The sequence below is a fragment of the Oncorhynchus tshawytscha genome, linkage group LG14 (genome assembly GCF_018296145.1).
Source record: "Oncorhynchus tshawytscha isolate Ot180627B linkage group LG14, Otsh_v2.0, whole genome shotgun sequence".
Lineage (NCBI taxonomy): Eukaryota > Metazoa > Chordata > Actinopteri > Salmoniformes > Salmonidae > Oncorhynchus > Oncorhynchus tshawytscha.
In genome coordinates this window covers 33,699,150-33,726,067 of record NC_056442.1, presented here as the reverse complement: position 1 = coordinate 33,726,067, position 26,918 = coordinate 33,699,150, and the positions used below count along the sequence as shown (strand labels likewise).

Below are 26,918 nucleotides of genomic sequence, written 5' to 3'. Positions count from 1 at the left end.
ACCTGCCCTATGTGCCCAGGTCAAAAGTAGTGCACTATAAAGGGAATAATGTGGCATTTGGGACGCAGACGTGTTTCCCCTCTCAGTTTGGCCTGCAGCACAGAAATCTCATATGTCTTCATTCTTCCACATACCTCAGATTGCTTCCCGAGTAATAGTATATAAATCAAGTCTGGAGTCAATGTGGAATCTATAACAGTGCCATGCCTAGGAAGGGAATGGGGGTTGGGAGGTAGGGTTCATATGGGGAACAGGGGAGTGCAGAAGAATGGAGAGACATTTTCTACGATTTTTTCTGGAAGTTCTGGAAAGAATGATGATATTCTCCTTTCCATCAGGTTAAGTGGCTCGTCACAGCCCTTAAGTGACCCATCTCAATGATCTGTCCCATGAACATCATTACGGGCCTGATCATCTGCCACCTTTTCCACTCTCTTTTCCAAAGACACAATGTGTGTGTGTGTGTGTGTGTGTGTGTGTGTGTGTGCACACTTGCGTGTGTCAGAGAGAAAAGGGTGTAACTACACTTATGAGATAGATGGATGCCAACAGTACATCTGTGAAGTTCATAAATACCACAAATAATACATGTTTTATCCCTAGTGATTTACAGAAGGTTTCAGACAGTCCGCAGACAGTAGGTTGTAAATGGCAATGAGAAGAAGTTAAAATTCCTGACTATTCCCACTGCTAAACTCCCCCTCTCTCCAGATTTCAGGAAAACCATTGAAGGTAATTTCATTGGGTGGAAAAACAGTTGGAAGACTTTATGCTCATGTGATTATTCACATTATGTCAGGGATGAGAGAGACAAGCTAACTCCATGTTAACTATTTCTTATTAATAGCTAATGGCCCATGTGATTCAATTATATTTTTGAAATCAGTATCACATGATGTCAAATATGATTTACTATTAGTTGATAAAATCATCAGTGTTTTATGCCTGTAAATCATGCCTGCAGCAATGACAGTAAATGACAGAATCATCAGATATAGAGTGATTATATATAACTCATAGTATTGATTAAACTGATTTACTGTAGTGTAGAAACATATCAGAATATGGATTATAGTATATTTTCAAAAGGTCCTGCTGCTGTTCCTAGCCATTTTCAGCCTGATGAATAGACCTTAATGAAGACAAAACAGGAAACGCAGGGAGGTTATTACTTGACTTCAGGTCTTCCTGTTTACTGCAGAAACTGCCAGTCTGTGGTGTGTGTGTGGGTATGTGTGTGTGTGTGTGTGTGTGTGTGTGTGTGTGTTGTGTGTGTGTGTGTGTGTGTGTGTGTGTGTGTGTGTGTGTGTGTGTGTGTGTGTGTGTGTGTGTGTGTGTGTGTGTGTGTGTGTGTGTGTGTGTGTGTGTGTGTGTGTGTGTGTGTGTGTGCATGCGTGCGTGTGTGTGTGTGAGAGAGAGAGAGAGAGAGAGAGAGAGAGAAAGAGAGCGAGAGAGTGAGAGTAGAGAGAGAGAGAGAAAGAGAGCGAGAGAGTGAGAGTAGAGAGAGAGAGAGAGAAAGAGAGCCAGAGAGTGAGAGTAGAGAGAGAGAATACTTATCTGACATAATGAAAAGTCAAATGTATTTTCTAATGGCTTCCAGATTCAGTTGTAGTCCATTGACACAGGATGCTTCAGCTACAACCTCACTGTCAGTACCAGCTGTGTGTGTGAAACGGTTTTCTATCTCTCTGAATGAGTCAAAATGTTACAAACAAACCACAAACTTTCTGATGACTCAACAGCTTTTTTAGTCAAGTCATTTCACTTAGTGTCATTGCCAATAGATCACTATGATGTACTGTAACACTAGTACCAAAGGTGAGTACAAGGTTATCAGCTTTGACAGGAAACACATTTACTAAGAGGGTGATTGTGTAGTCCACAATGCAAAAAAGAACCATACTACGAAAGATTTGATGGAATGTTAGTGAAATAAACAAACCCTGCAATACTCATCCATCTGTAGCAGCCTCTAAGATACTGTACTAGCTTACATTACATAGTGGCCGACAGATGACCACATGTTTACACATTCAGGGGAGTCAAGCCTTTGTATATTTTTATTTTCTGGGCTCATCAGACCTCAGAATGATCCTGGAAAACTGGTGTAACATTAAATTTAGCTAAAGGAGACACTGAGGAAAAAGGCTGTTGAATTTGAGGAGGATTCCCAGTTGGCCTATTGTGTAAAGGGGCTCCCGAGTGGTGCAGCGGTCTAAGGCACTGCATCTCAGTGCAAGAGGCGTCACTACAGTCCCTGGTTTGAATCCAGGATGAATCACATCCAGCCATGATTGGGAGTCCCATAAGGTGGCGCACAATGGCCCAGTGTTGTCCGGGGTTGGCCGGGGCAGGTCGTCATTGTAAATAAGAATTTGTTCTTAACTGACTTGCCTAGTTAAATAAAGGTTAAATAAATAAAGAGGGTCTTACTTCATGCACATTCTGCTACATGATTCACATACTCTGGAAGACAGTTGTTCTGGAGGTACAGCAGCCCAGATTTAGCCAGCTGGAGAATTGAAGAGTATTCTTTATGTGCATAGTATTCCGACACATTTGTTTCCCATTGTGATTTTCCCGGCAGGGCATTTCTAATGACAAATTATATTTAGTAAATTGCCAAGTCTGACTAAAAGGAAAACACAGCCATGAAGTGAATTAGAGGGAAATATTGTCTTGTAAAACAATGCCTTTGTGAGGGATTTCCAGAGCAGCAGGCGAGAAACAGTGAGTTGGCTTCAATTTAGACAGGCTGTGTCTCTCTCTGTCTCGTAGGACTCCTGAAGGGATGAGCTGGGCTGGAGGATGCATGGCATCATCGCGGGCAACAGGGACACTTTGTTATACAGTATGAGGTGACTGAGGAGCTGAACAGACATATCCTGCAGTATGACATTCAGCTGCTACTACTAGGAAGTGAAAACGCTGATTTTCTACTAAGTGAGATGTGAAATAACAACTAATCCATAGAAGAAGCAATTCTGTTCAAACAGATTTGTACACATAGTAACATTTAGGGTAAAGTGGTTCTAAACAACATAGCCCTACACTGTGTGTGTTTGTAAAAACAGCCCTGCTCAGAAGTCTGGAGCACACACCCTCTACAGCTGACTCTGACAGCTTCTCTTGAACACACACACACACACACACACACACACACACACACACACACACACACACACACACACACACACACACACACACACACACACACACACACACACACACACACATTTGAATACCCTCATAGGAAGACTTGCTGTAGTCAAATTGAATCATCACTCTCAGTGATACCACCATGGGATGCTCAGGGCTGTTGATTTTGGGCTTTGTCCTAAATATGTCTCACTGCTTGGACATGCTGGGTAAGTCTGAGGAGTTATAATCCATCTGTGAGTGTACAGTTCTGTTTATGGGTTGAGTTTACTAGACCTTAAAGACTTGTTTAACCTGTGGCATTTTACACCGAACAGAGGTACAATAATTTTCCTGCTTGATTAGTCTAAATATAAAGGCTTACAAGCAATACACCCAAGAGCAGAATCAATTTGAAATATTCTGAATGCATTTTAACTGTAGCATTATCAACACACGAAAAAGGATGGAGTCGATTCATTTTATTTTAAACAACGGTTTATTGCTGACATATGTTTATATTACAATATTGGCTGTTAGTCTGCAATTATTGCCCAATGGTATCAGCTATTAAAACCATTTTGGTTGCTTTATGACCTTTTCAATTCCATTCATGACCTTCAGTGATACCATTAATAGTACTGCAATGGCTCTACTAAGTGTACCACTGAGTTTAGGGGAAATCCCTGTGTTATTAGTCAACTCTATTTTATGTTAGTCAGAAAAACCTCACAGTTTGATGTGTTTGAACTTAACTGAGGAACCTCTTCAGAGTGTATTTTCAATCGGCAGATGAATGAGTGCCTCTGAGGAATAAATAGGTCTGTAGGTTAGAACCACTGCACTGACAGTATGACTTTCCATCCCCGGATCTCTCCACTAACACATCATCATACAATTGATTAGTTACATCACCGCACTGATCTATTTGTTTGATCAAAAGCGGTTCTTTGTCAATATAAGTTTACATTTTCAGTTGTCTTGCTACCCTCTGAAAATGGAATCATCTGCAAGCATCTATGTACGTGAATGCCTGCTGTTGGGTAGAAGCCAAGATGAAACCACAGCAGTGTCATGTGACTATACTATGATATACTGGCCTTATATGGTACTTGGGTAGCCTACATTTGTTTACATCCCTGTTTGTGAGCATTTCTCCTTTGCCAAGATAATCCATCCACCTGACAGGTGTGGCATGTCAAGAAGCTGATTAAACAGCATGGTCATTACACAGGTGCACCTTTTGCTGGGCACAATAAAAGGCCACTCTAAAATGTGCCATTTTGCCACACAACACAATGCCACAGATGTCTCATGTTTTTGAGGGAGAATGCAATTGGCATGCTGACTGTAGGAATGTCCACCAGAACTGTTGCCAGAGAATTTAATGTTAATTTCTCTACCATAAGCCACAAGGGATTGTCTGTGGTGGGTTGGTGCTGAGGAGAATTTCTGTCTGTAATAAAGCCTTTATGTGGGGAAAAACTCATTCTGATTGGCCCACAGCGGATGGGCTTATGCCCTCCCAGGCCCAACCATGGCTGCGCCCCTGCCCAGTCATGTGAAATCCATAGATTAGGGTCTATTTCATGTATCTCAATTGACTGATTTCCTTATATGAACTGTAACTCAGTAAAATCTTTGAAATTGTTGCATATTGTGTTTATATTTTTGTTCATTATACATAAAGCACCCTAACCTTAAACAGAGATAGTTGTCAGTGTCTTAGGGCCACAGAAAAAGTGCTAGTGGACATTATTGTGTATTTCAGGCTGTTACTATGTGTTTATTGGTAGTGTATCCTTTTAGCGTGCCTCAGTTATGTACATTTTTGAATACCTTTTCCATTTTTATGAACCATAAACCCACAATACAAGATATATTTGTGTGACCAATGAATAAGTGAGCCTTTGGGGATATACTCAACGTTCTGATTGTTTCCATATGTTGTGATATACAACCCACCACTTCTTGCTGTTCTCTGAATTGATTTGGTCAGAGTATTTCTAGTTGGAGACATAAGTGTGGTCCTCATCAAAGTGTCCCAACAGCAGTATTTTATAGGATAGGTGATGTGAAGTGTTAGACTGGGTATCCATTGAGTGTTCCCCATGACCCAATGTACTCAGCTGTCATCATTCAGCACTTAAGGTTCAATTTGACTCCCATTTTCACTGGCTAATAGATCAACTGTGTACTTAAGTGTTCCATAATAGAGAGACGAGAGAGAGGAGAGTGAGTTGGTATGCATTGGAATATGCGTACTATCATCCTCCCAATACTCAAAACTGTCAGGCTGCTTTATTTTATGTCCCCTTCACTGAAACATCCCCTAATCATGGCCAATGTCTTAGAGACAGACTGTAGCTCCGTTCTTTAACAAAATGGAGTCTTCCATTAAATCTCCACCGGTGGGATCAGTCCCGGCTGCATTTAAGTGTCACAATCAATGTGCACAGTTCAGTCCTCATCTTTAGCCTTGGATCAACACATAACCCATGTTAGTCTAGAGAGATACGTCTCATCACTTAGTACATATTACCTTTTAGCACTGCAGCATCTCTATCTTCTGCATTCCACAAAGTGATTGTTTCCATTGACAGTCATTATGTTCTCTGCCCCATATACAAATGGCACCCTATTCACTATAGTGCAGTACTTTTGACCAGGGCCCATAGGGAATAGTGTGCCATTTGGGACACAAGCAGCTGCTTCATCCAGTCTCACCAAGAGACAATGGGATGGACACACACAGACAGGGAACCCTTTTTATAGAAATCACACCAACAGACATCCATCATCTCACTGCCCCTCCTTCTCAACAGAAATCACATTGGCTGTTGGTTGTTTTTAGCAACGTATACGGAATATCTCATCAATTAATCAAAGTGCATCCCACTGAGATATGAGTGATTGTGAGTGACTAAGTCTGCGTCCCAAATGGCGCACTACTTTTGACCAGGGCCCATAGAGCTATGGTCAAAAGTAGTGTACTAGGGAATATGGTGCCCCTTTGGGACACATCATGACAGAATTACTAATAATTTATGCATATCACAATGTTTTTTTCTCTCACAGATATGGAGGAGGACATGGAGATTGATCGTAACGTCACTGGGATCCTTGGAGAGGACATCTTCCTCCGCTGTCAGTACCTGGGACAGAATGACATCACAGACGCCTCATGGAAACGCCCAGACTCTAGAATGAAGCGATCGATGAAGAAATTAACAGGCTACAAGAACAACAAGGCTTTCAGCAAAGACCCAGACTTCTCCACCCCAGCCTCTCCCACCAATCTGACTGTGAAGATGAGGGTGTCTACTCTGGAGGCTCAGGGGGAGTACACATGCGTGTTTGCCACTGATGAAGAGGAGATCACTAACAGCATGTTTCTCACTGTCCTGGGTAAGCTTGATTGATGAATATGGCCCATTTAGAATACTGCATCCTTCCTTTTCCCCCTCCTATAAGTAATCACTAATCTGAGATGACAAGATTGGTGTAACCAAACTTTCCACTGCATTGCTTTGACCAGTTAGGTTATGTCAGATCAGATCATTGATTACTTCAAGAAAGTGAGTAAGGAAGGATGCATTTTAAGAGCCTCTAATGGGTGATGCAAAAGTACTTAACACCTAAATGGTAGAGAAAATCAACAGAAGAAAACATGGCCTCATGATGAAATTGGGGGGGGGGTTGGATAGAATATGTGACATTATCATTGCCTGTTGTATCCTTACCTTACTGTACCTTCAAGGTCATAGCAAAGACAGAATCATACAAACATCCATTGCATAACTGTTTCTGGTACCAGCATCATCCCCGTCATGTGTTTGAATGATTTTGTTTTGAAGCTCGACCTGATATCCACACAGAGGTGACAGAGGACACAGACAACGCTACCCACTACCAGTCAGTCACATGCTCAGCTACCAATGGTAAACCTGTGGCTCTGATTCGCTGGGAGATCAACGGCAGTCCTCCTACTGACAACTCCTCTGTGGGGATGAGGAACACCAGTTATACCAATGGCACTGCCACTGTGACCAGCATTCTCCGCTTCCCCACCCACCTACAGGACCAGGACAGGGTGACCTGTGTGGTCCAGCACCCAACCCTGCCTGACCCCACCACACATGTCACAGTGGGGGTGGAGACCTTCAGTAAGCCTGCCAGCTCATGTACACAAGGACTGCATCCTAAATGGCACCCTATTCCCTTTATAGTGCACTGCTTTTGACCAGGAAGACTGACAAGATTTGAGACGCATCCTTGATGTGTATGTTTGTGTGTACAGTACTTGGCATTTCTTACTTTTGTGGGCAAGGATTTAGTTTGGGAAGAGGTTAACTCTGACATGACCTGTGGTGCTAAGAATCAATGTCTGAGAATGATCTGTAGATATTGGATTATGCTGGGGCTGGCACCACCCCGAATACTCCCGCCATGTACCAGGTATTGTGTGTTTCCTGTACAGTCGTCGCAATCAGCTGTAGCACGACAGACACAGAACATACACCATCATCATATTCTCATCATATGTCGATATCCCTCCCTACCACATTAGAGACACGTTTTATATACAGCCTGTCAAAGAGGATCATATGACAGAAATATTCTATGTCGTGTCTTTGTTATCATTAACTGATTCTCTGTAATTAGTTATTACGCGATTAGACTGATTAATCATGTAACCGTAATTACTAGGAAGTCGGGGCACCAAGGAATAATATTCAGATTACAAAGTTATAATTTCCTAAAATAACTTTTCAGATATTTTATCTGATCAATTAGTCTTCAAATTAATGAATGATTTACTTTACCTCACGTTAGTCTCATTCCAAACGTCGTAAATTGTTGGTTATCTGCACGAACCCAGTTTTCAATATGAGTCATCCATACATCAATTGTCTTAAATCATTTATTTATTACTAACTAAGTAATTCACAGAAATGCATAAACAAACAAACAAACAAGGTAAATGTGGTTACATGAAATGATAGGAGAATGTGCCCTAGTGGGCTAAACCGGCATGGCGGCTTGTTAGACAAAAGGGGAAGTGGGGGTCGACTAAGTCACTACAAAGTGATAATTATAACAATTGAAATGCTAATACTTTGCACATGAACGCTCACTCATTCGGGAACAATTGCAATCAATATATATATTTATGCTCAGTGTGTCATCTTGATCGCTGGTGAAAAGTTTGTTTATTTTGTAGAATTGTCCGTCTCTCTCCCTCTCTCTCTCTGTCGTGGTTATAGTGGCTAGTTCAGAGTGACATTCATTTGTTTTGTTATAGAATGGATGTTTCAGCGGTTGTCGTTCTTCGCGTTCAATGATACCGAATTCCTAGCTGCAGACTAGTAATTAATATCAAAGACTTGTTCTTATTCTGTCGGTATCGATAGTCTAAGGGTTTAACCACGTGGTATGGTTAAAAGATTCAGCAATGGTCTACAACCTGTGTCTCCCCTAATGGAGAAAAACATGGTCTGCAACCTTTAGCCATCTCGTAATTGAGGTAAGCTCGGTCTGCTGATCGAAAACCCGAGTGGGGGTTTTATTCGGAAGGCAGAAAAGGGCTGTCCCAGGACGCCTGACCCTAACTGGGCTCAGGGGCGGTCCTCTGATTTAGTTAACTCCAATCCCCTTTTTGAATTTTCCTTCATTAAACAGTCCAAAATCATATTACACACTTTTACAAACAGTATCATCCTCACTCATTCATCTTATACAACAATTAGATGTAAACCTCATATATGAGGTTTATATTATATAAACAGCGTTATGGTAATGTAGTCACACCGTCTCCCATGAGCCTCCCCAAGTTGTGACAAACAGACCAGTTCATAGCTGGATTTTTCACCTATCTTTTATACTTTCTCCGGAACATGAAATCTGTTCGTACCTCAAGTTCTGTGAGGTGGAAGGATTTCCTTTGTCCTCTATGAAAATTTACTCTCTCTATACTGTGTGTCCATGAGGAGATCCTCAGGAATTTACGACGTCTTTCTGACCACAGCAACCTAGTTGAAGGAGGAAAGGGGGAGGCAGGGAGAGGGGCTTGCTATACCCAAAGAGGCCAACGTCATGACACCTCCCTTATCCATATGTGGTAGTATCAAATTCTTTGATAATCGGCAATAGAGTGATGCCTTTCTATATCAGCAGTCAGTCTGTATTGAGATGTGTGAAATAGTGTGCTTCCCAAATGGCACCCTATTCCCTATATAGTGCACTACTTTCAACCAGAGTCATATTGGAAATATGGTGCCATTTGGGATGTAGGCATAGTCCTGTAGTTCCAGCCCCGCCAGCAGATCTGCTCTCAGCTGTAGCCTGCTGAACAGATGGAACAGGTGAGAAGTGTCAGCACTCTCCTCATAAACCCAATCGGCAGCCTTGTTATGCCCTGTGTTTATCTTTCATACGTCTATCCTTTCACTTCAGCCTTCTCAAAAATCTAAACCACAGCCCTAGAGGCCCAGACATTAGATTTAGGACTCACTGTTGTTATACTGATGGACCATTCCCACCTGCTCATGTACAATTATTATTTCTCTTTGCCTGCAGTGGCTCCCAATGTGACCATTGAGACATACCTGGTTCTAGAGGACGGGGAGGAGTTCTGGGTGGTCACCTGTGGTGCAGCTGGAGGGCGACCCCGAGCTGACATCACCCTGGTGCTGCTCAATCGGGATGCCAGTTCCATGCTACAGAAGGAGGTTGTCATGGATGCAGCAGACAAATTAGTCAGGTCATACCGCTTCCCAGCTGAGCTTCATGAAGGGGAAAACATCACCTGTCTGTTTGACCACCCCAAGTTCCCACACAGAGAGCTACGGACCACCACTTTGCCGGCATTCTGTGAGTACTGATCACGAGTCATAACTGAGGATTTGGAGCCAAAAGTATGGTCTTAGGAGACTGCTTTTCATTTACTCTACTTAATAAAAGACTCTGTGTTGGATATTCTGTTTTCACTTCCTATTGTGTAGATCTGTCTGCTGTTCGGCTGCTGAACCCAGGGTTGGCAGACCGCAGCAACAAGAGTCAGGCTGTAGAGTCAGTGGTTCTGGAGGAAGGACAGAGCAAAACCACCATCGGGCTAAAGGTCGTTGGGGATGTACCACGTTACGGTATCGTATGCACCAAGTAAGGATACCTGTATTACTATCATAATACAGACAAGATGTCTGTTGATTTCTCTTGATTGTTAACTTCAGTTCATCTCAGATAAAGGACAACATTAACATGTTGTGATAATCTTATCAATCAGCGAACAGTTACAAAAAACAACGTTTGCTGTCCCATTTAGCCTTATAGCAATTTCATTCATTTCTGCTATTGTTGCTATACTATTATTTGCATCATTAACACAGGTGTTAATATCGTGTTAGGCAGCTGTGGTGAGAGGTTTGGTTGAAAACCACAGGCAATAGACAGGCCCTAGACACACATCCTGCAGATTTGTTTTAGAAGCATCCAGCTGCAGATTTTGTGTGCTGACACCAAATGGGCGACAAACCTCAAAGCACATGCGTCTCATATGGTATTTTTGCCTTTTATGCGCACATGCAACCTGTAATTTAGACATTTGTTGGTAATGTGCTACGAACATACCAGTCGGCGCACTAGCTCCGATCCATCTGGGCATTATGTTAATTAACCACTGTTGCTTGTGTAGCTAGCTAGCACACACTAGTTAGCTGGCACACACTAGCCAGCTAGTACAACACTATCTAGCTAGATAGTACATGTTTGCTCTAGTACACACTAGCTAGCTAGCTAGTACACACTAGCTAGTACCAATCTTATAATTCTAAATGTAATTTCACCACCTGTGCTGTTGGTAGCGGTAACGCACCATCCTGTCTGAATAGAACATAACATGTCGCAGTATAGCAACAATAGTATATGTCTCACAGCATCTCACAGCGTCTGTGGCGTGAGAAGATATCTGCTGCAGCCAGACCATTTTTTATCAACTTTGAATAGCAATCATCAAGTTGGTGACATTATCCCTGGATCTAACTATGCGAGAACAAAAGCTCTTTGAGGTGCTGCTCTTTTTTAATTTAACTAGGCAAGTCAGTTAATAACAAATTCTTATTTACAATGATAGCCCACTGTCCCCCGATAGGCCAACTTTTTTTTTTACCTTGGCAGCTTAGGGATTCGATCCAGCAACCTTTCGGGTACTGGCCCAACACTTTAACCACGGCTACCTGCCTCTGGAGAGTGCAAACTGTGCACACTGCCCACAAAATGAGGTGGAAACTGAGCAGTTCCTAACCTACTGCCAAATGTATGACCATATTAGAGACACATATTTCTCTCAGACCCAGAAAGAATTATAAAACAAATCCAATTTTGATAAACTTCCAAATCTATTGTGTGAAATACCACAGTGTGCCATCACAGCAGCAATATTTGTGACCTGAAAAGTGCAACCAGTGCAGGACAAACACCATTGTAAATACAACCTATATTTATGTGTATTTATTTTCCCTTTTGGAACTTTTGTGAGTGTAACATTTACTGTTAATTTGTTATTGTATATTTCACTTTAGTTTATTATCTATTTCACTTGCTTTGGCACTGTATACATATGTTTCCCATGCCAATAAAGCCCTTTGAATTGAGTGTCTACCTGTAACAGTGTCTGGTCTTGTGTTGTCTCCTAGAGAAGAGCAGTCTCTCCCTGAGGGTGTGGAGGTGATTGGCAGTGCTCTAACCCTGCAGGGTCCTGTGGAGCTCTACCATGCAGGGCTGTATGAGTGTGAGGCCTCCTACTACAGCCACAGGGCATCTGTACTGCTGGACATTACCGTTAACCCACAAGTCAAGCAGTCTGGTACGAGCAGAGTCTTGTCTACATATCATAGGTTGTGTCCCAAATAGTACCCTATTCCTGATATAGTGCACTATAGTGACAATGGGCCCTGGTAAAATGTTTGTGATGTAGACTACATATCATATCATTTGGGATGCAGCCAACATATCATCTTCATCATTTGACAATGCCATATCTGGCAGTCTGTAATTTGTAGCGAGACAGCATTATGTTAATACAAGTGACGTCTATCATAAATTGTATTTTTTAAATGTAAGAAATATTGTTAGTATAAATCAGAATGTTTATTTTCCTACACACTGTAAAGTTAAGCGATTAGCATGTTTATTGCCTTCTATCCTCTGTGTGCTAGTGACTGTTCCTCCCAGCATAAGGGTTGATGTCCAGGACAGACTGGGTAACAGGTTCATTGAGTGCCTGGCTGCAGACTCTGTCCCCATTGCCAATGTGTCCTGGGTTCTACCTGAGGGTGTGTCTGGGCCCTCCTGGTCCAGTCTCACATCCCATAATGGAACCCACTCTGTCAGCAGTGTGTTAGTCCTGCCTGCCTGCTCAGCCCAGGAGCTCAATATGGAGTGTGTGATAGATCATTCTGTGTTTGTGTTGCCAGAGAGAAGACAGATAACACTCCCTGTGTGTGGTATGTTCAACAAATCATCGAACACCATCAATGAAAGCTCTAGTGTTAAAATACATTTTTTACATTGAGAACATGTATCCTATATCTCTGTTATTTTATTTACATTGAGAACATGTATCCTATATCTCTGTTATTTTATTTACATTGAGAACATGTATCCTATATCTCTGTTATTTTATTTACATTGAGAACATGTATCCTGTATCTCTGTTATTTTATTTACATTGAGAACATGTATCCTATATCGCTGTTCTATCTACATGCAGCTCCTCCTAACATCACCATCCAGTCCAGCTCTGAGTGGGAGGAAGATGTAGCATACACACTGGTGCAGTGCACTGTGGACAGTGTTGGACCTGCTGCCACTATCTCCTGGAGTCTTGGAGACAGGGACAGTGACAATAGTACCAGTCAGCTTAAAGAGGGGCAGGAGCAGGTAAAGGGAAAGAACAAATGAAAGGGTGATTGGAATCAAAAATAGATACAGCAAAAATGAAGAAAAAAAACAGCAATCATTTGGATATAATTTGCACACTCACTCTACATATGTTTCGCTTGCAGGATCAGGGGCAGCCTGAGCACCATGCCAATGGCTCTGTGACGGTCTGTAGTGTGTTGAGGCTCCCCACTTCCAAGTTCTCTGGTCAGAATGTCACCTGTGTGGTGGATCAGCTGGGTCTTGAAAGGCCAGAGAGAAGAGGGATACTGCTGCGTGGATTGGGTAAATTACTTTATGACTTGTAGTATCCATGTTTCTCCACAATACATTATGTGCATCCCCAATAACATGCTATTTCCCCTATTGGCCCTGGTCAAAAGTAATGCACTATAAAGGGAATAGGGTGTCATTTAGGGACGTATCCATTGTATCCAACCACCACACAATGTCACTCCCTCCCTCCCTTCCCTCAGAGTCCCCTGTGATGCGTGTTTTTGTTGCGAGGCAGAGCAGATCTCTGTGGCTGGCTGTGTGTGAGTACAGAGGGGACGGGATCAGAGCACACCTCTCCTGGGTTCTACCTGACAACACCACAGGCCACATCTCCTTCCGCTCTGGGTATGAAGGTGTGAGAGTGCTAACCAACCTCACCTATGAGTTCCCACTGGCCCTCCACGAGGGACAGGACCTGACTTGCCTCTTTCAAAATCACCATGGACTTAAGGAGAGGAGGACAGTCCATGTCCCCAGATACTGTAAGTGTAATAGAGAATAAATACAAACAGAAATGATTCCCTTTTTTTATATAAAGCCCCCAACACCACAAAAGACGTGTTATACAACACATACATTCTGTACACTGTTAGAAAAAAGGCTTCCTGAACGGTTCTTCAGCTGTCCCAATAGGAGAAGCCTTTTTGGTTCCAGGTAGAACTCTCTTTAGTTTCTCTGTAGAAAGGTTTGTTCATGGAACCCAAAAGTTTTTTTTTAACCTGTAACCAAAAGGGTTTTACCTGGAACCAATAAGGGTTCTTCAAATGGTTCTCCTATAGGGGCAGTCGAAGAACCCTCTTAGGTTTTAGATAGTACCTTCTTTTCTAAGAGTGTACTGACACTTCTGTCGTGACATTCATAGACATACAGTACCTGCCAGGCATGCCATGCTTCAACATCCCAGTCAACAGTCAGATACAACTACCTGTCTATCGATTGTATGTATTTAGGGAGTGGTTTGTGTTTTGCCTCCTGTTGACCACTTCCCCTTCCCCTTCTTAGACATATCATCTGTCAGACTACTGAACCAAACCACTCCCCTGTACAAACATTATGGAGATGAGTCCGTCATACACCGAATGTCTCTAAAGGAGAATTTCCAAAACCAGAGGATCCTGCTCAAAGTCTATGGCAGTGTACCAACTTACAACCTCACCTGTCACAGGTAATACTCTTTGCTAGACTCTCTTTTACTACAGTATTCCTTTCCTCCAGCTTCTGAACTGTGGAGGCTGAGTGAGAGCACTACAGTAGGATGGAAGACAGAGTAGGGTAATATTACCACTACACAGGGCCGGTAATTTGTACAATCATTGTTTTTCGTCAAGATAGAAGTTCTCATATGTATTGTTTTATGAGAGCTTTTAACTAGGCAATCAAATAAGTGCAGTGTGGTAAAGCTGCCACTATGCCTTATTAAGATACTATCAGGACTTCTGTGCTGTGGGGCCTGGAGAAGGTTGTCCTGACTGGCAGGCCATGCGGTCGGTGGTACTAAAGAACCCTTTTATCAGGGACAATGAGTGACTCATAAACCTGACACTCTCCTGTCCTCCCATACACAGGCTCATAAATTGTGTTAGGAGTTATTCTGTCAAGCTATTCTGTGTAAAGCTGCGTTCGTATCTGCTAAGGTGGATGATACAGTTACTTATTTATACACCTAAGTAGATGTACAAAATACAACGTCTCGTTAGATTTATGCCACTCAATGTCAACTATAGCAGTGGTTTTGTATTACTTTTTTGTCTGTTTTCCACATATTTTGGAAGGTATCAAAAAGTGTTGCGATAGCAGTTTCCCCCCTCACTTGCTTATCTTATTCTCTCTTCGTGACTGTCTTCTTTGCCACTTAGCTGATAAACAGTTCAAAGAAGCGTGTGTACTATGTAATGACCTTCTGTGTCCTGCTGCGTGTTGAAGAAATGATGGCTCATTGGTCCAGATGGATGGCGGAGCTCTGTTGTTCCAATCAAAGGTCACGGACCAGGATGCGGGCCTCTACACCTGCCACGCCTCTTTCTACCACCATAAGGCCTCAGTCCTCATTCAAGTGGAGGTCACCAGTGAAGATAAACAGCTCAGTGAGTGTACACTCGCCTTATCTTGCATCAGTGATACAACAAAATGTAAGATATGTCAATGGTTTCTGGTGAACATCCCAAAATGATTGGCATATTATTACATATAATTGGCATTAACTTCCATTTACAACAGGTGTTCCATTCCATTTACTTCCATTTTGTGTTACCTGATGTCTTTCTCCTGTGTGTTTGTGCAGTGATGGTCTTCATCGTCTGCTTCTCCTCAGCTGCGGCCATCTCGATCCTACTCATTGTCACTTTGTGTGTTTTCTGGTGAGTCGACCAGCAGGTTGGCAGGTGACAAACAGGAAACCAGGTCTGTGCGTCTGATGGTTACTACAGCTAGGCATGACAAAAGTAGCACAGAGCTATTCAAAAAACAGGATGCTCTGTGGCTGGAGCAGACAGGTACGTCAGCCACCACAGCTCTGCCAGACAACTCACACAGTCTGATTCTCTCTGTTTCTGTGGTAAAGACAGATTTATTTTCCATCTAATGTTATCATAGGGCAACTATAGAGCTGTACTCAGAGTTACTACTCTGGAAGTAAGGTAAGCTATTCAAAAACTTCACAGCTGAAGAATTCATATTGTAATTCAATCCCAGTTGCAATGCTTGGAATGAGAGAAATGCATAAAGCAGTCGCCTCTTGTTGCTGTCATTGGATCTGATCAGATCATAAGACAGGTGTCTCACTACCACAATGTTTGGATACACTTTGAGATCCTAAATGTCTTTAAAAGCATCTGATCCACAAATCCACTAATGGTCCATGAAAACTCTTCCACAGGGCTCTGGTCAAAAGTAGTGCACTGTGTAGGGAATAGGGTGCCAATTGGGACGTAGACTAACTTCCTCTTTGTCATGACTCATGTGAGAAGGGATGATAAATATATAGACAGACACACTGACTGCACTTCAGGCTTATTCATTGTGTCTTTGGTTAGTACATTCGGTCAAGGTGCCATTGGTGCGATGAGCATCACTGTCCCATTATCCCTGGTTCCTGTGGGAAGATCAGTCAGGCTAATTTGGAAAGGACAGTCAGTCGGACAGTATACACAAGAGAAAATATGACGCCCCAGGGGAATAGCTATTCCGAGATTTGCATCACCCACGGGTCACCAGCACTAGCAACACTTTTTGAAAAGAGCAGGTCTTCATTGGCCTGGTTGGTGTCATGGGGATCATGAGAGATGAGGAGAGTTACTGCTTCTGACATCAGAGAGATCAATGATGATGTCTGGGGTCACCATCATTCTACTTATATATTCACATAGCATAATGCATGCACACACTCAGTGGCTCAGTGGAAGTCTTTTCACTCATACAACAGCGCCTCCATGGGGTGCAGTTTGGCCATGCAGGTATATTTGGCCATGCAACTTTATTAGTGAGTGAGGATGATACCCAACTGTATAAAAACAACAGAAGAATTAGACAATACTTGAAATGCTGTCTGTCACTGTAACTCAAATGACAATGAATTGTTTTAATTGTTTTTTGCAGCAAAATAAATGGAGGAGACCGCCCAGCATCGAAGGTCAGTCATTCTTAGATCTTTTCTATAAGTGATGATTGACATTATGATGACATTATGCACGCTTTGAATTCATGAGAATGGTCCTCTTGCCTTCATTCATCTATTCCTATAGCTTCTATCCATAGGTCTTTATTCAACATTTGATGTGCTTTGTCCCCTTGTCTCCTATCTTCTCTGAACTCCTGTAAGAAGCGAGAGTCGCTGGCGCCCCTAACCTCTCTGACCCAGGACCTGTGCTCTCCAGAGTTGAGGAAGGGGAAGGCAGCAGTGACAGTACCAGGAGGAGGAGGCCAGGAGTACAACCAGCTGCTCAGCTACTCTATTGTCATTGATGCCAGATCCACTGTGTAAATAACAGGGTGCACCCCCTACTGCCACCATATAGAGCACTACTTGTGCACTGTATAGGAAATAGGGTGTCATTTGAGTCTGGTTGATTTAGTTTGGTAGGTTAACAAAAACATACTCAGTAAATGCATTTTAAAAAACTTGACAAGGATATCACAAAAGTCAGAGACTTATTTCCATTGTGGTCCCTAAATTCCATGGTGCAAAAACATTACAACATCACATACAGTTGAAGTCGGACGTGTACATACACCTTAGCCAAATACATTTAAACTCTGTTTTTCACAATTCTTGACATCTAATCCTAGTACAAATGCCCTGTCTTAGGTCAGTTATGATCACCACTTTATTTTATTAAGAATGTGAAATGTCAGGATAATAGTAGAGAGAATGATTTATTTCAGCTTTTATTACTTTCATCACATTCCCAGTGGGTCAGAAGTTTACATACACTCAATATTATTTGGTAGCATTGCCTTTAAATTGTTTAACTAGGGCCAAACGTTTCGGGTAGCCTTCCACAAGCACAATAAGTTGGGTGAATTTTGGCCCATTCCTCCTGACAGAGCTGGTGTAACTGAGTCAGGTTTGTAGGCCTCCTTGATCGCACATGCTTTTTCAGTTCTGCCAACACATTTTCTATAGGATTGAGGTCAGGGCTTTGTGATGGCCACTCCAATACCTTGACTTTGTTGTCATAAAGTCATTTTGACATAACTTTGGAAGTATGCTTGGGGTTATTGTCCACTTGGAAGACCCATTTGCGACCAAGCTTTAGCTACCTGACTGATGTCTTGAGATGTTGCTTCAATATATCCACGTAATTATCCTTCCTCACGCTTTTTTATGGCAGTTTTGGAGTGGTGGCTTCTTCCTTGCTGAGCGGCCTTTCAGGTTATGTTGATATAGGACTCCTTTTACTATGGATATAGATACTTTTGTACCCGTTTCATCCAGCATCTTCACAAGGTCCTTTGCTGTTGTTCTTAGATTGAGTTGCACTTTTCGCACTAAAGTACATTCATCTCTAGGAGACAGAACGCGTTTCCTTCCTGAGCGGTATGATGGCTGCGTGGTCCCATGGTGTTTATACTTGCATACTATTGTTTGTACAGATGAACGTGGTACCTTCAGGCGTTTGAAAATTGCTCCCAAGGATGAACCAGACTTGTGGAGGCCTGCAATTTATTTTCTGAGGTTTTGGCTGATTTCTTTTGATTTTCCCATTATGTCAAGCAAAGAGGCACTGAGTTTGAAGGTAGGCCTTGAAATACATTCACAATTACACCTCCAATTGATTAAAATTATGTCAATTAGCCTATCAGAAGCTTCTAAAGCCATGACATAATTTTCTGGAATTTTCCAAGCTGTTTAAAGGCACGGTCAACTTAGTGGATGTAAACTTCTGATCCACTGGAATTGTGATACAGTGAATTATAAGTTAAATAATCTGTCTGTAAACAATTGTTGGAAAAATGACTTGTGTCATGCACAAAGTAGAAGTCCTAACCGACTTGCCAAAACTATAGTTTGTTGACAAGGTATTTGTGGAGTGGTTGAAAAACGAGATTTAATGACTCCAACCTAAGTGTATGTAAACTTCCGACTTCAACTGTAGATACAGATACATTACACAGACATTTTTTATTTTTCATTAGCAAGCTTTTGACTGTAGGCAACCATAGGCTTGTACTATATGTCAGAGAACATTCAGATGGGTCTGCTGACCCAGCTAGAGTATTCTGTGCATCACTCTTACGTGATTCATGCCAGGATATTAAAATGCATTATTTTGTGAATTTTTCATGATTTTTGTTTTGTTTATTAGTGTATTATTATGTATGTCATGCTTTGGTGTTTTCAATAATCGTAATATGTTGTAAAGAAATGTATTGTAAAACTGCTAGAAATGATGTTGAGCGTAGCAACTGTTTGTTTTACTGTTTTGGATTTCTGGTCCCCACAAGTATTAAACTTTGAAAGGTTGTTCATTTTGGTTATCTAATGTTGTAAAATCCGGAGCATTATCATTAAAGTTACTGTAAATGTGTATCTTGTTGTTAAAACTGCCTTGTTTAACAGGTTTAAGACTAAATTAATTGACGCGCGCGCTCGCTCACACACACACACACACACACTCTTGCAGAACTAACCTTGTGGGGGCAACACAATTCAGTCCCATTCAAAATCCTATTTTCCCTAACCTTAACCCCAAAACCTAAACCTAAGCCTAGCTCCTAAACCCTAAAATCCCTAGAAATTGCATTTGACCTTGTGGGGACTAACAAAATGTCCCCAGTTGGTCAAATGTATGTTTGTTTAATATTCTGACTGACTGACTGACTGACTGACTGACTGACTGACTGACTGACTGATATCCCTGTCAAAGCTAATAAAATTTGATTTGATTTGAAAGCTACTCCAGTGTGATTTAAGGAATTTGCACTGGACAAGTAGGTTAAGCAGTGAGCGTGTGTGTTTGCTGCTTCATTTCACTCGTGTTCAAATGTGACATTGGTCTTTCCAAAAAATGAAGATAGAATATTTAGTATTGTGGTTTACATTGTTGATTCAGCTTTACAGATTATGGAGACATGTCCCGGGTAAAGACAGCTGATCAAGACAGAGACAGAAGTAAAAGAAGATGCCAAGCACAGAGAGCCTCTGACTGGCACAGAGGTGGTAGAAATCTTTGCAAAGAAAGCTGTGAATAATGGCCCTTTCAGGTAGTGAACACCATAGCCAAATAAAATTGTACTTGTCACATGCGCCGAATACAACAGGGTTAGACCTTACAGTGAAATGCTTACTTACAAGCCCTTAATCAACAATGCAGTTTTAAGATAAATAAGTGTTAAGAAAAAATAAAAATAACAAATAATTAAAGAGCAGCAGTAAAAAAACAATAGCGTGGCTTTTTACAGGGGGTACTTGTACAGAGTCAATGTGCAGGGGCACCGGTTAGTCATGTAGGTAGATATAAAGTGACTATGCATAGATAATAAACAGAGAGTAGTAGCAGCATAAAATAGGGGGTGGGGGGCAATGCAAATAGTCTGGGCAGCCATTTGATTAGCTGTTCAGGAGTCTTACGGTTTGGGGGTAGAAGCTGTTAAGAAGTCTTTTGGACCTAGACTTGCCGTGCGGTAGCAGAGATAACTGTTAATGACTAGGGTGGCTGGAGTCTTTGACAATTTTTAGGGCCTTCCTCTGACACCGCCTGGTATAGAGGTCCTGGATGGCAGGAAGCTTGGCCCCGGTATTGTACTGGGCCGTACGCACTACCCTCTGTAGTGCCTTGTGGTTGGAGGCCGAGCAGTTGCCATACCAGGCAGTGATGCAACCAGTCAGGATGCTCTTGATAGTGCAGCTGTAAAACTGTTTTAGGATCTGAGGACCCATGTCAAAAATGTTCAGTATCCTGAGGGAGAATAGGCTTTGTCGTGCCCTCTTCACGACTGTCTTGGTCTGTTTGGACCATGATAGTTTGTTGATGTGGACACTAAGGAACTTGAAGCTCTCAACCTCCTCCACTACAGTCCCGTCGATGAGAATGGGGGCGTGCTCGGTCCTCCTTTTCCCATAGTCCACAATAATCTCCTTTGTCTTGTTCACATTGAGGGCGAGGTTGTTGTCCTGGCACCACACGGCCAGGTCTCTAACCTCATCCCTATAGGCTGTCTGATCATTGTCGGTGATCAGGCCTACCACTGTTGTGTCCGCTCAGAGAGCTCTGAAGCTCCGCTCAGAGAGCTGTAGAAGGTCTTATGGTCGAACCCAGACTTCAATGACTTCACCCACTATGCCAGCATGGTATTGCCTACACATGCACCTTTCTGTAGTTATTGCTGTGTATAGTCATCTAATCATTATTTACTTCCTTTATTCAATAGTTTATATTTTAATCGACCCCATTGGATTCATTCCCTCAGGTGAAACGCTGTGCGAAAATGTCTAATGACATTCAATAACAACTGAAGTACCTACACACGCTCCAGGAAACCGTTCGAACCAACTACAGACAGATGACACCAGATGAGCTGGTATTGGAGGAACAGGTTAAACACATAGCTTTTCATTTGTATGAATAATTTCCTTGTACCTATTTTGAGTCATCAGAAGAAGAGCTACCTACAGATGATTGTTTGTTATTATTTATTAGATTCTGGATCTGTGGGACATTTTTGTTCCTCTCCTAAAGCAGCGAGCAGAGACAGTGTGCCAGCATCTTTCCTTCATGGCTGACACCATGGACAACACCTTCTCCTCCCTGGCCCACGACCTGGATGAGACTAAAGCCACCTCTGGACCCCACTCAGAATGCTGCTCAGATGCGCAACAAGCTCAAGACCATGTGCAGACAGTTGTATGCGGTCTCTGCTCGCCTGACAGAGCTCAGCAGGACCAGTAACAGTCTCAGAGGTGAGATGAGAGAGGGACTGAGGGAGAGTTCCTGCCCTGTGTTTACATCGCTCCTTCCTCACTCTCTTATCTTTGTCCCCTCTGTAGGAAACCCTCTGGATTTGACTTTTGTAACCGAAGCCAGGCAGAAGATGGAAGCTCGCAAAGGACTGTGGGAGCTGATGACTGTTTCCACTGCCCAGATCCAAGAGTGGAGGCTGCTGCTCTTCAGGAAGGTGTCTGTCTGGTTGATCTACTCCATTAGCCTCTCTGTTGATCAACAAGGTACCTAGTATGCTCATTGAATCTGATATGGGAAGGACTAATATGTTCACCTACTGTCTAACAAAGGGTGGCTACTTTAACACTATTCTGGTTACTACACGATTCCATGTTATTTCATTCATAGTTTTGATGTCTTTATTATTCTACAATGTAGAAAATAGGAAAAAATTAAGAAAAACCCTTGAATGAGTAGGTGTGTCCAAAGTTTTGACTCGTATGTACTACATTAAAGATTAGAACTCATATCCTATGAATTTGAAGTGCATTACCCTACTTACATGTTCAACCTTCAGCAGTCATAGGAATCTGTTCTTCTGATTAAATTGGGAACACTACTTTGACTGTCTTTTGCCATCTCTGCAGACTTATCAGGCCTGCTGCAAAGTCTGGAGCAACATGTTCAGGCTTTGGCCAACACCAACGACCCCTTGGTGTTGGTTTTTAGTGCTGGTTTGGCAGGAGAGCTGGGTTCACAGCCAAACCCTGAACACCCTGCTTTAAGACTCCACGTAGCCCTTTGGCAGGGTCAGGAGCACCAACGAGCTGACCCACCCAGGCCCGGGACAGACTACTAGCCCTGAAGGACAGCTTGGGACGGAAGGATGACATCAGGGTCGTGAGTGTAAGAGCTCCATCCCTGGGACCCCTATGCTACTTCCTCCAGGCAGAGTGGGACGGACTGGTTGATGTGGTTTCCTACCTGCGCTCTGAGCTCAACCAGCCCATGCGAAACAGCAAGCCTGCAGTCTCCTCTCCTGACCGTCTCAAGCCTGTTCCGCCTAGAGAGCAGAGGTGCTCAAGGCGTACCTATGTGATGAGGCCACCAGTGGTCCAACCAATGCCTACTGCCTTCTCCAAGGCCAGGGCCTTTCTGTGTGTGTTAATCAGGGAGGCTGCCCATGCCAGCAGAGGGACATCAGCAACATCTCTAAACTGCCTCCCAAAGCTACCAGTACCACTCATTCTTATTAGACCTACTAAAAATCACATTCCATTTATGAATTGCTGTTTCACCGTGTCTCACTAGGTGCTGAAACATCCCCAGCCTCTCTTCCCCTGAGCGGTGTGTTCCAGAACTGAGGGACAATGTGGGATATACGGCTAGGAGCCCTGCAGGACACACTCTCTCCAGCCCTGCCTGCTCCCCCTCCTCTGGGTCAGAGCACGGGTGAGGAACACAGACACTGTCCGAGCCCCAGACAGCCCCCCTCTGCCCTCTCTATCTGGATGGAGAGCATGGGTATAGTAGATACTGGGAACTGGCTGAGAATAACATTATCACCCGTGTTCCTCTAGTGGCCAATCTAGATCCTGTGCCATGTACACTGAGACGAGTGAGGCCTGCGAATACCCTTTGAAACTAGACTGCATGTACAGAGACGAGTGAGGCTTGCGAGTACCCTTTGAAACTAGACTGCAGAATGCAATGCTGCGATTATGTTGAAGCACTTATAGACAGAGGTTTTTACAACAGACTTTAAACTATACATCTTATAAGAATGTTTCTTCTTGCTTTATATCTTAAATTATTGTGCATGATAAGACTTAATACAATACAATTCTGTTTTGATTTAATAAAAAAATATACCAATGTTGTCAACAACTTTTGAACATGTTTTCTCTTTGAAACAGACATTTGAAAGCCCACAAACGGTTATTGACAATATCAACAATCCTTGATACATTGTTTGGGGGTCAAAAACACTAGCTCATCTATGAAAGTCATTTTCATATTTACATCCAGTAGAAGATACATTTTCTGTTACTGCCCTTCCTGCTTGACTTCTCTCCTGTGGGTGTATCCCAAATGTCACCCTATTCCCTATATAGTGCACTACCTTTGATCAGAGCCCCATGGGCCCTGTTCAAAAGTAGTGCAGTATAAAGGGAATAGAGTGCCATTTGGAACATATGTTTGGAACTGTTTCTCCCATGTTCTCATCACTGTTGCCCTCATCGTTTCTTGTACAAACAAGGCCTCAGCTCCAGTCCTGCTGCCTTCTTTACCCTCTCTGGAGCTTCTGCAAACTTTTCAAACTCAAAGGAATAAAAGTGGCTATTCTCTGTGTCCTAAGGAGGGAGCAAAATTAATAGGGTAGGGTATTGTAAAGATGCATTTCTTAAAGCTAAAGACAAAAACATGGCCATCCCAGTTTACTATGATTACTGCCTTACCTTTGTGACCAACTTGAATCCCAGGCTGGACAAAGCACCCATGAAGTTCCTCACATTCTCAGTTGCCACCTCTGCAATTTTCAGGATACCCCTGCAAAAAATGACAAATTGTTTAATAATAATAAATGACATAGATATGGAAAATAAATTGGAACACCTTCTATTCCAGCATATTGACATACTGTAGCTTTGTTTTTCTGCACAATATATCTTACCCCATCACCAGCACACGGTTAGCCTCAACTAGAAAATCCACAAGGTTAGTCCCCATAAGAGAGAGACAGAATACAGCTATGTCCACAGTACCATCCTTGAGCGGTACCTGCAGACAGGTGGGACAACAATAGAAATCATACATCATTATTACATGAAAAACAGACTGCATAGTAAACAGGCATGGATGAAACAGATTCAGGATCAATGTAAAGTTGGACTCACATTGGCCATGTCGCAGACAGTTACACGGTCACAGATAGGTGCCAAGTGAAAACTGTGCACTTTGTTCTTCAAGCTTAGAGCAATTTTGCAGTCACCACAGCCAAAATCTGCCACTACCAGAGAGGCAGGCCTGAAATCAACACAAATGGTCTTACAAAGAAAGCCACATGCTAATTCAATGTGGACTCCCCACCCCAGAACCAAGACAATAAAAATACAAAAACTATGCAAACAGACTTATTGCAAACAATGCAAGTATGTTAGGGTCAGATAGAAGCATAACACAACTCACGTGCGGCGTATGTAGGAGATGATGGCGTCGACAGGATTAGCTGGCCAGCGCTGGACCTGTGCCGTAAAGCCCCTGTGGTAGATGCTAAAAGCCTGGGGGTCTTGTCTGAACATGCGTTTTGCCTCCCCACTAGACGTGGTGTACAGAACCTCGTTAATATAGCGGAACCGCGCTGACTCCAAACGCTGCTCCATGCGGGACCTCAGAGCAGTCGAGCGGTCTGCAGAAGCCTCTTTCACCTCCTCTGTGGTGCGTGTCTCCTCCTGCTCAGCAGGTTTCTCTTTCTTTTCCGGGCTCTGGCCATGGAGCATTCTCCTAAGCTTTTCTCTCCACCGGTCTTGCCCTTTGCTCTCGTCCCATTTCCTCCTCTTACTGCCGGGCGGCTCCGCGTGCTGCTCCTCCCTAACCAGCTCCTGAGGTTTCTCCTCTTCAGTCATTAACTCTTTACCTAGTGGAACTGCTTTTTCTTGAATGCTCCCCTTTGTCTTTTTCTCTGACAAGTTCTTATTGTTTTGAACTGTTTCTGTGTCTGGAGTGGAAGCAGTCTCATTGAAAGTCGTCTCTTTTCCCCCTGGGACCTTTTTCCTTTTCTGTGTTTTACGCTCACCCTCTTTCTGCTGTTTTTTCTCCTTTGTATGGCGGTGTGTCTGGACAACCACGGTTTCCCTGTTCACACCAGAAGCTTTTTTTGGTCCATCTTCTGTATCCTTTTGCACAGTGGTCTCTGCTTTTGTGTTTTTTGGGGTTGTGGTATTCTCTCCATTTTTTATTTTGTATTTGTTTTTACATTTCTTCTTGTTCTTTGTCTTGTTTTTCCATTGCTTTCGGTTTAATCTCTCAATATCAGCATCTGTTGCTGCTTTTCCTTGTTTACTACCACCCATAATGGACTCTCTATTCTTTACCTTTTTGAACCCTAGGAAATAAAGAAAACCTCAAACCTCTTCAACTTAAGACAATCAATTGACAGTTGCCAGTGCTTGTGAAACTCACCTGCTTTTTTTGGTTTCTTTGCTTTTATTGACTTCTTAGCTACAGGCACTGCAGACTCCCCGGCACACAAATCTCCACTGTCCTTATCGGTCTCTTCTCCTGAAACAGCTACTTTCTTGCGTCCTCTTTTGCTTCTTTTCTTCTTCCTCTTGGTGTGTGGTGTCAGTATGGCCTCTGTTTCGCTGTCACTGCCTGCTTCCCAAGGGGCACCATTGCTCTTGCTCCAGTTTGGTACGGACCCCAGTGTTTGGAGGGTCCGTAACAAACTCTTCTTCCCAACACATTTTGTCTGTCCGGGAATGGAGGTGTCAAATTAAATACCATGGGAAAACCAAAATTCAACCCTCTATTTGAATATGTGGTCACTGGCAACGTGAGTTGTGCCTGGCTTGCTAGCTACATTTTATTATAAACAAAATTGAGATGGCTGCTCACCGTGATATTGGTGCTGTCAGACAGTTTGAAACTGCTGATGACCGTCTTGGTCAGAGCTTTGGCTTCTGGGTCATCGTTCCACTCATCCTCCTCAGCGAACATGCTTGACCAGCGCTGTAACTAACGGGAATTCATTACGTGAACAGGTAAAAAAAGAACGCACGTGTATTAGAATAAATGGTCGCTAGATTAGTGTGATGCTTTTCGGTACTGGCAGTAGATTCCAGAAAACATGAAATCAACGCTAACCTGCTTCTAGATTGAACAAACTAGCGTTATATCAGACATGGTATTTAGCAGCCATACGTCCAAACTAATAGCAACATTCATTCCAATACAACGACGACAACTTCACTCACCTGTCAGATGACTTATCAACACGATATGTTAACGGACTTAATTTAATCGATCAAATGTGAAGAATTACAAGTTTATCTGTGGATATTGCCAATTTCTGTTAAGCCACGTTTGGTTCGCACATTGACGGACCAAAACAAGCGCACGTGAATGGCACAAGTCTCTCCGCAAAGGATGATGGGACATGAGTCTTATTTGGTTTGTATGACTACC

The 26,918-nt window shown here is 42.7% G+C and overlaps 2 protein-coding genes across 4 annotated transcripts; one reads left to right on the top strand and one right to left on the bottom strand.

Moving 5' to 3' along the window:
* Window positions 1-3,231: 3,231 nt before the first annotated feature.
* On the top strand, window positions 3,232-17,668 carry LOC112267073. Of its 2 annotated transcripts, none has more exons than XM_024445132.2 (15): window positions 3,232-3,368; window positions 6,217-6,546; window positions 6,996-7,304; window positions 9,718-10,011; window positions 10,143-10,299; window positions 11,832-12,001; window positions 12,612-12,641; window positions 12,908-13,077; window positions 13,203-13,362; window positions 13,554-13,835; window positions 14,356-14,518; window positions 15,277-15,437; window positions 15,635-15,710; window positions 16,948-16,981; window positions 17,171-17,668. In XM_024445132.2, the coding sequence occupies exons 1-15, from the start codon at window positions 3,302-3,304 to the stop codon at window positions 17,330-17,332; spliced, it is 2,565 nt and encodes an 854-aa protein (XP_024300900.1). In that variant the 5' UTR covers window positions 3,232-3,301; the 3' UTR covers window positions 17,333-17,668. The 2 variants fall into 2 exon arrangements, with proteins under 2 accessions (XP_024300900.1, XP_024300899.1); XM_024445131.2 differs by having other exon boundaries at window positions 12,354-12,641.
* A 5,896-nt stretch (window positions 17,669-23,564) lies between these two features.
* LOC112267072 (ribosomal RNA-processing protein 8) lies at window positions 23,565-26,892 on the bottom strand. Of its 2 annotated transcripts, none has more exons than XM_024445129.1 (8): window positions 26,708-26,892; window positions 26,349-26,468; window positions 25,914-26,202; window positions 24,921-25,836; window positions 24,629-24,758; window positions 24,406-24,512; window positions 24,191-24,281; window positions 23,565-24,085 (listed from the first exon to the last, which is right to left on the bottom strand). In XM_024445129.1, the coding sequence occupies exons 2-8, from the start codon at window positions 26,448-26,450 to the stop codon at window positions 23,969-23,971; spliced, it is 1,752 nt and encodes a 583-aa protein (XP_024300897.1). In that variant the 5' UTR covers window positions 26,451-26,468; window positions 26,708-26,892; the 3' UTR covers window positions 23,565-23,968. The 2 variants fall into 2 exon arrangements, with proteins under 2 accessions (XP_024300897.1, XP_024300898.1); XM_024445130.1 differs by having other exon boundaries at window positions 26,349-26,462.
* Window positions 26,893-26,918: the final 26 nt, after the last annotated feature.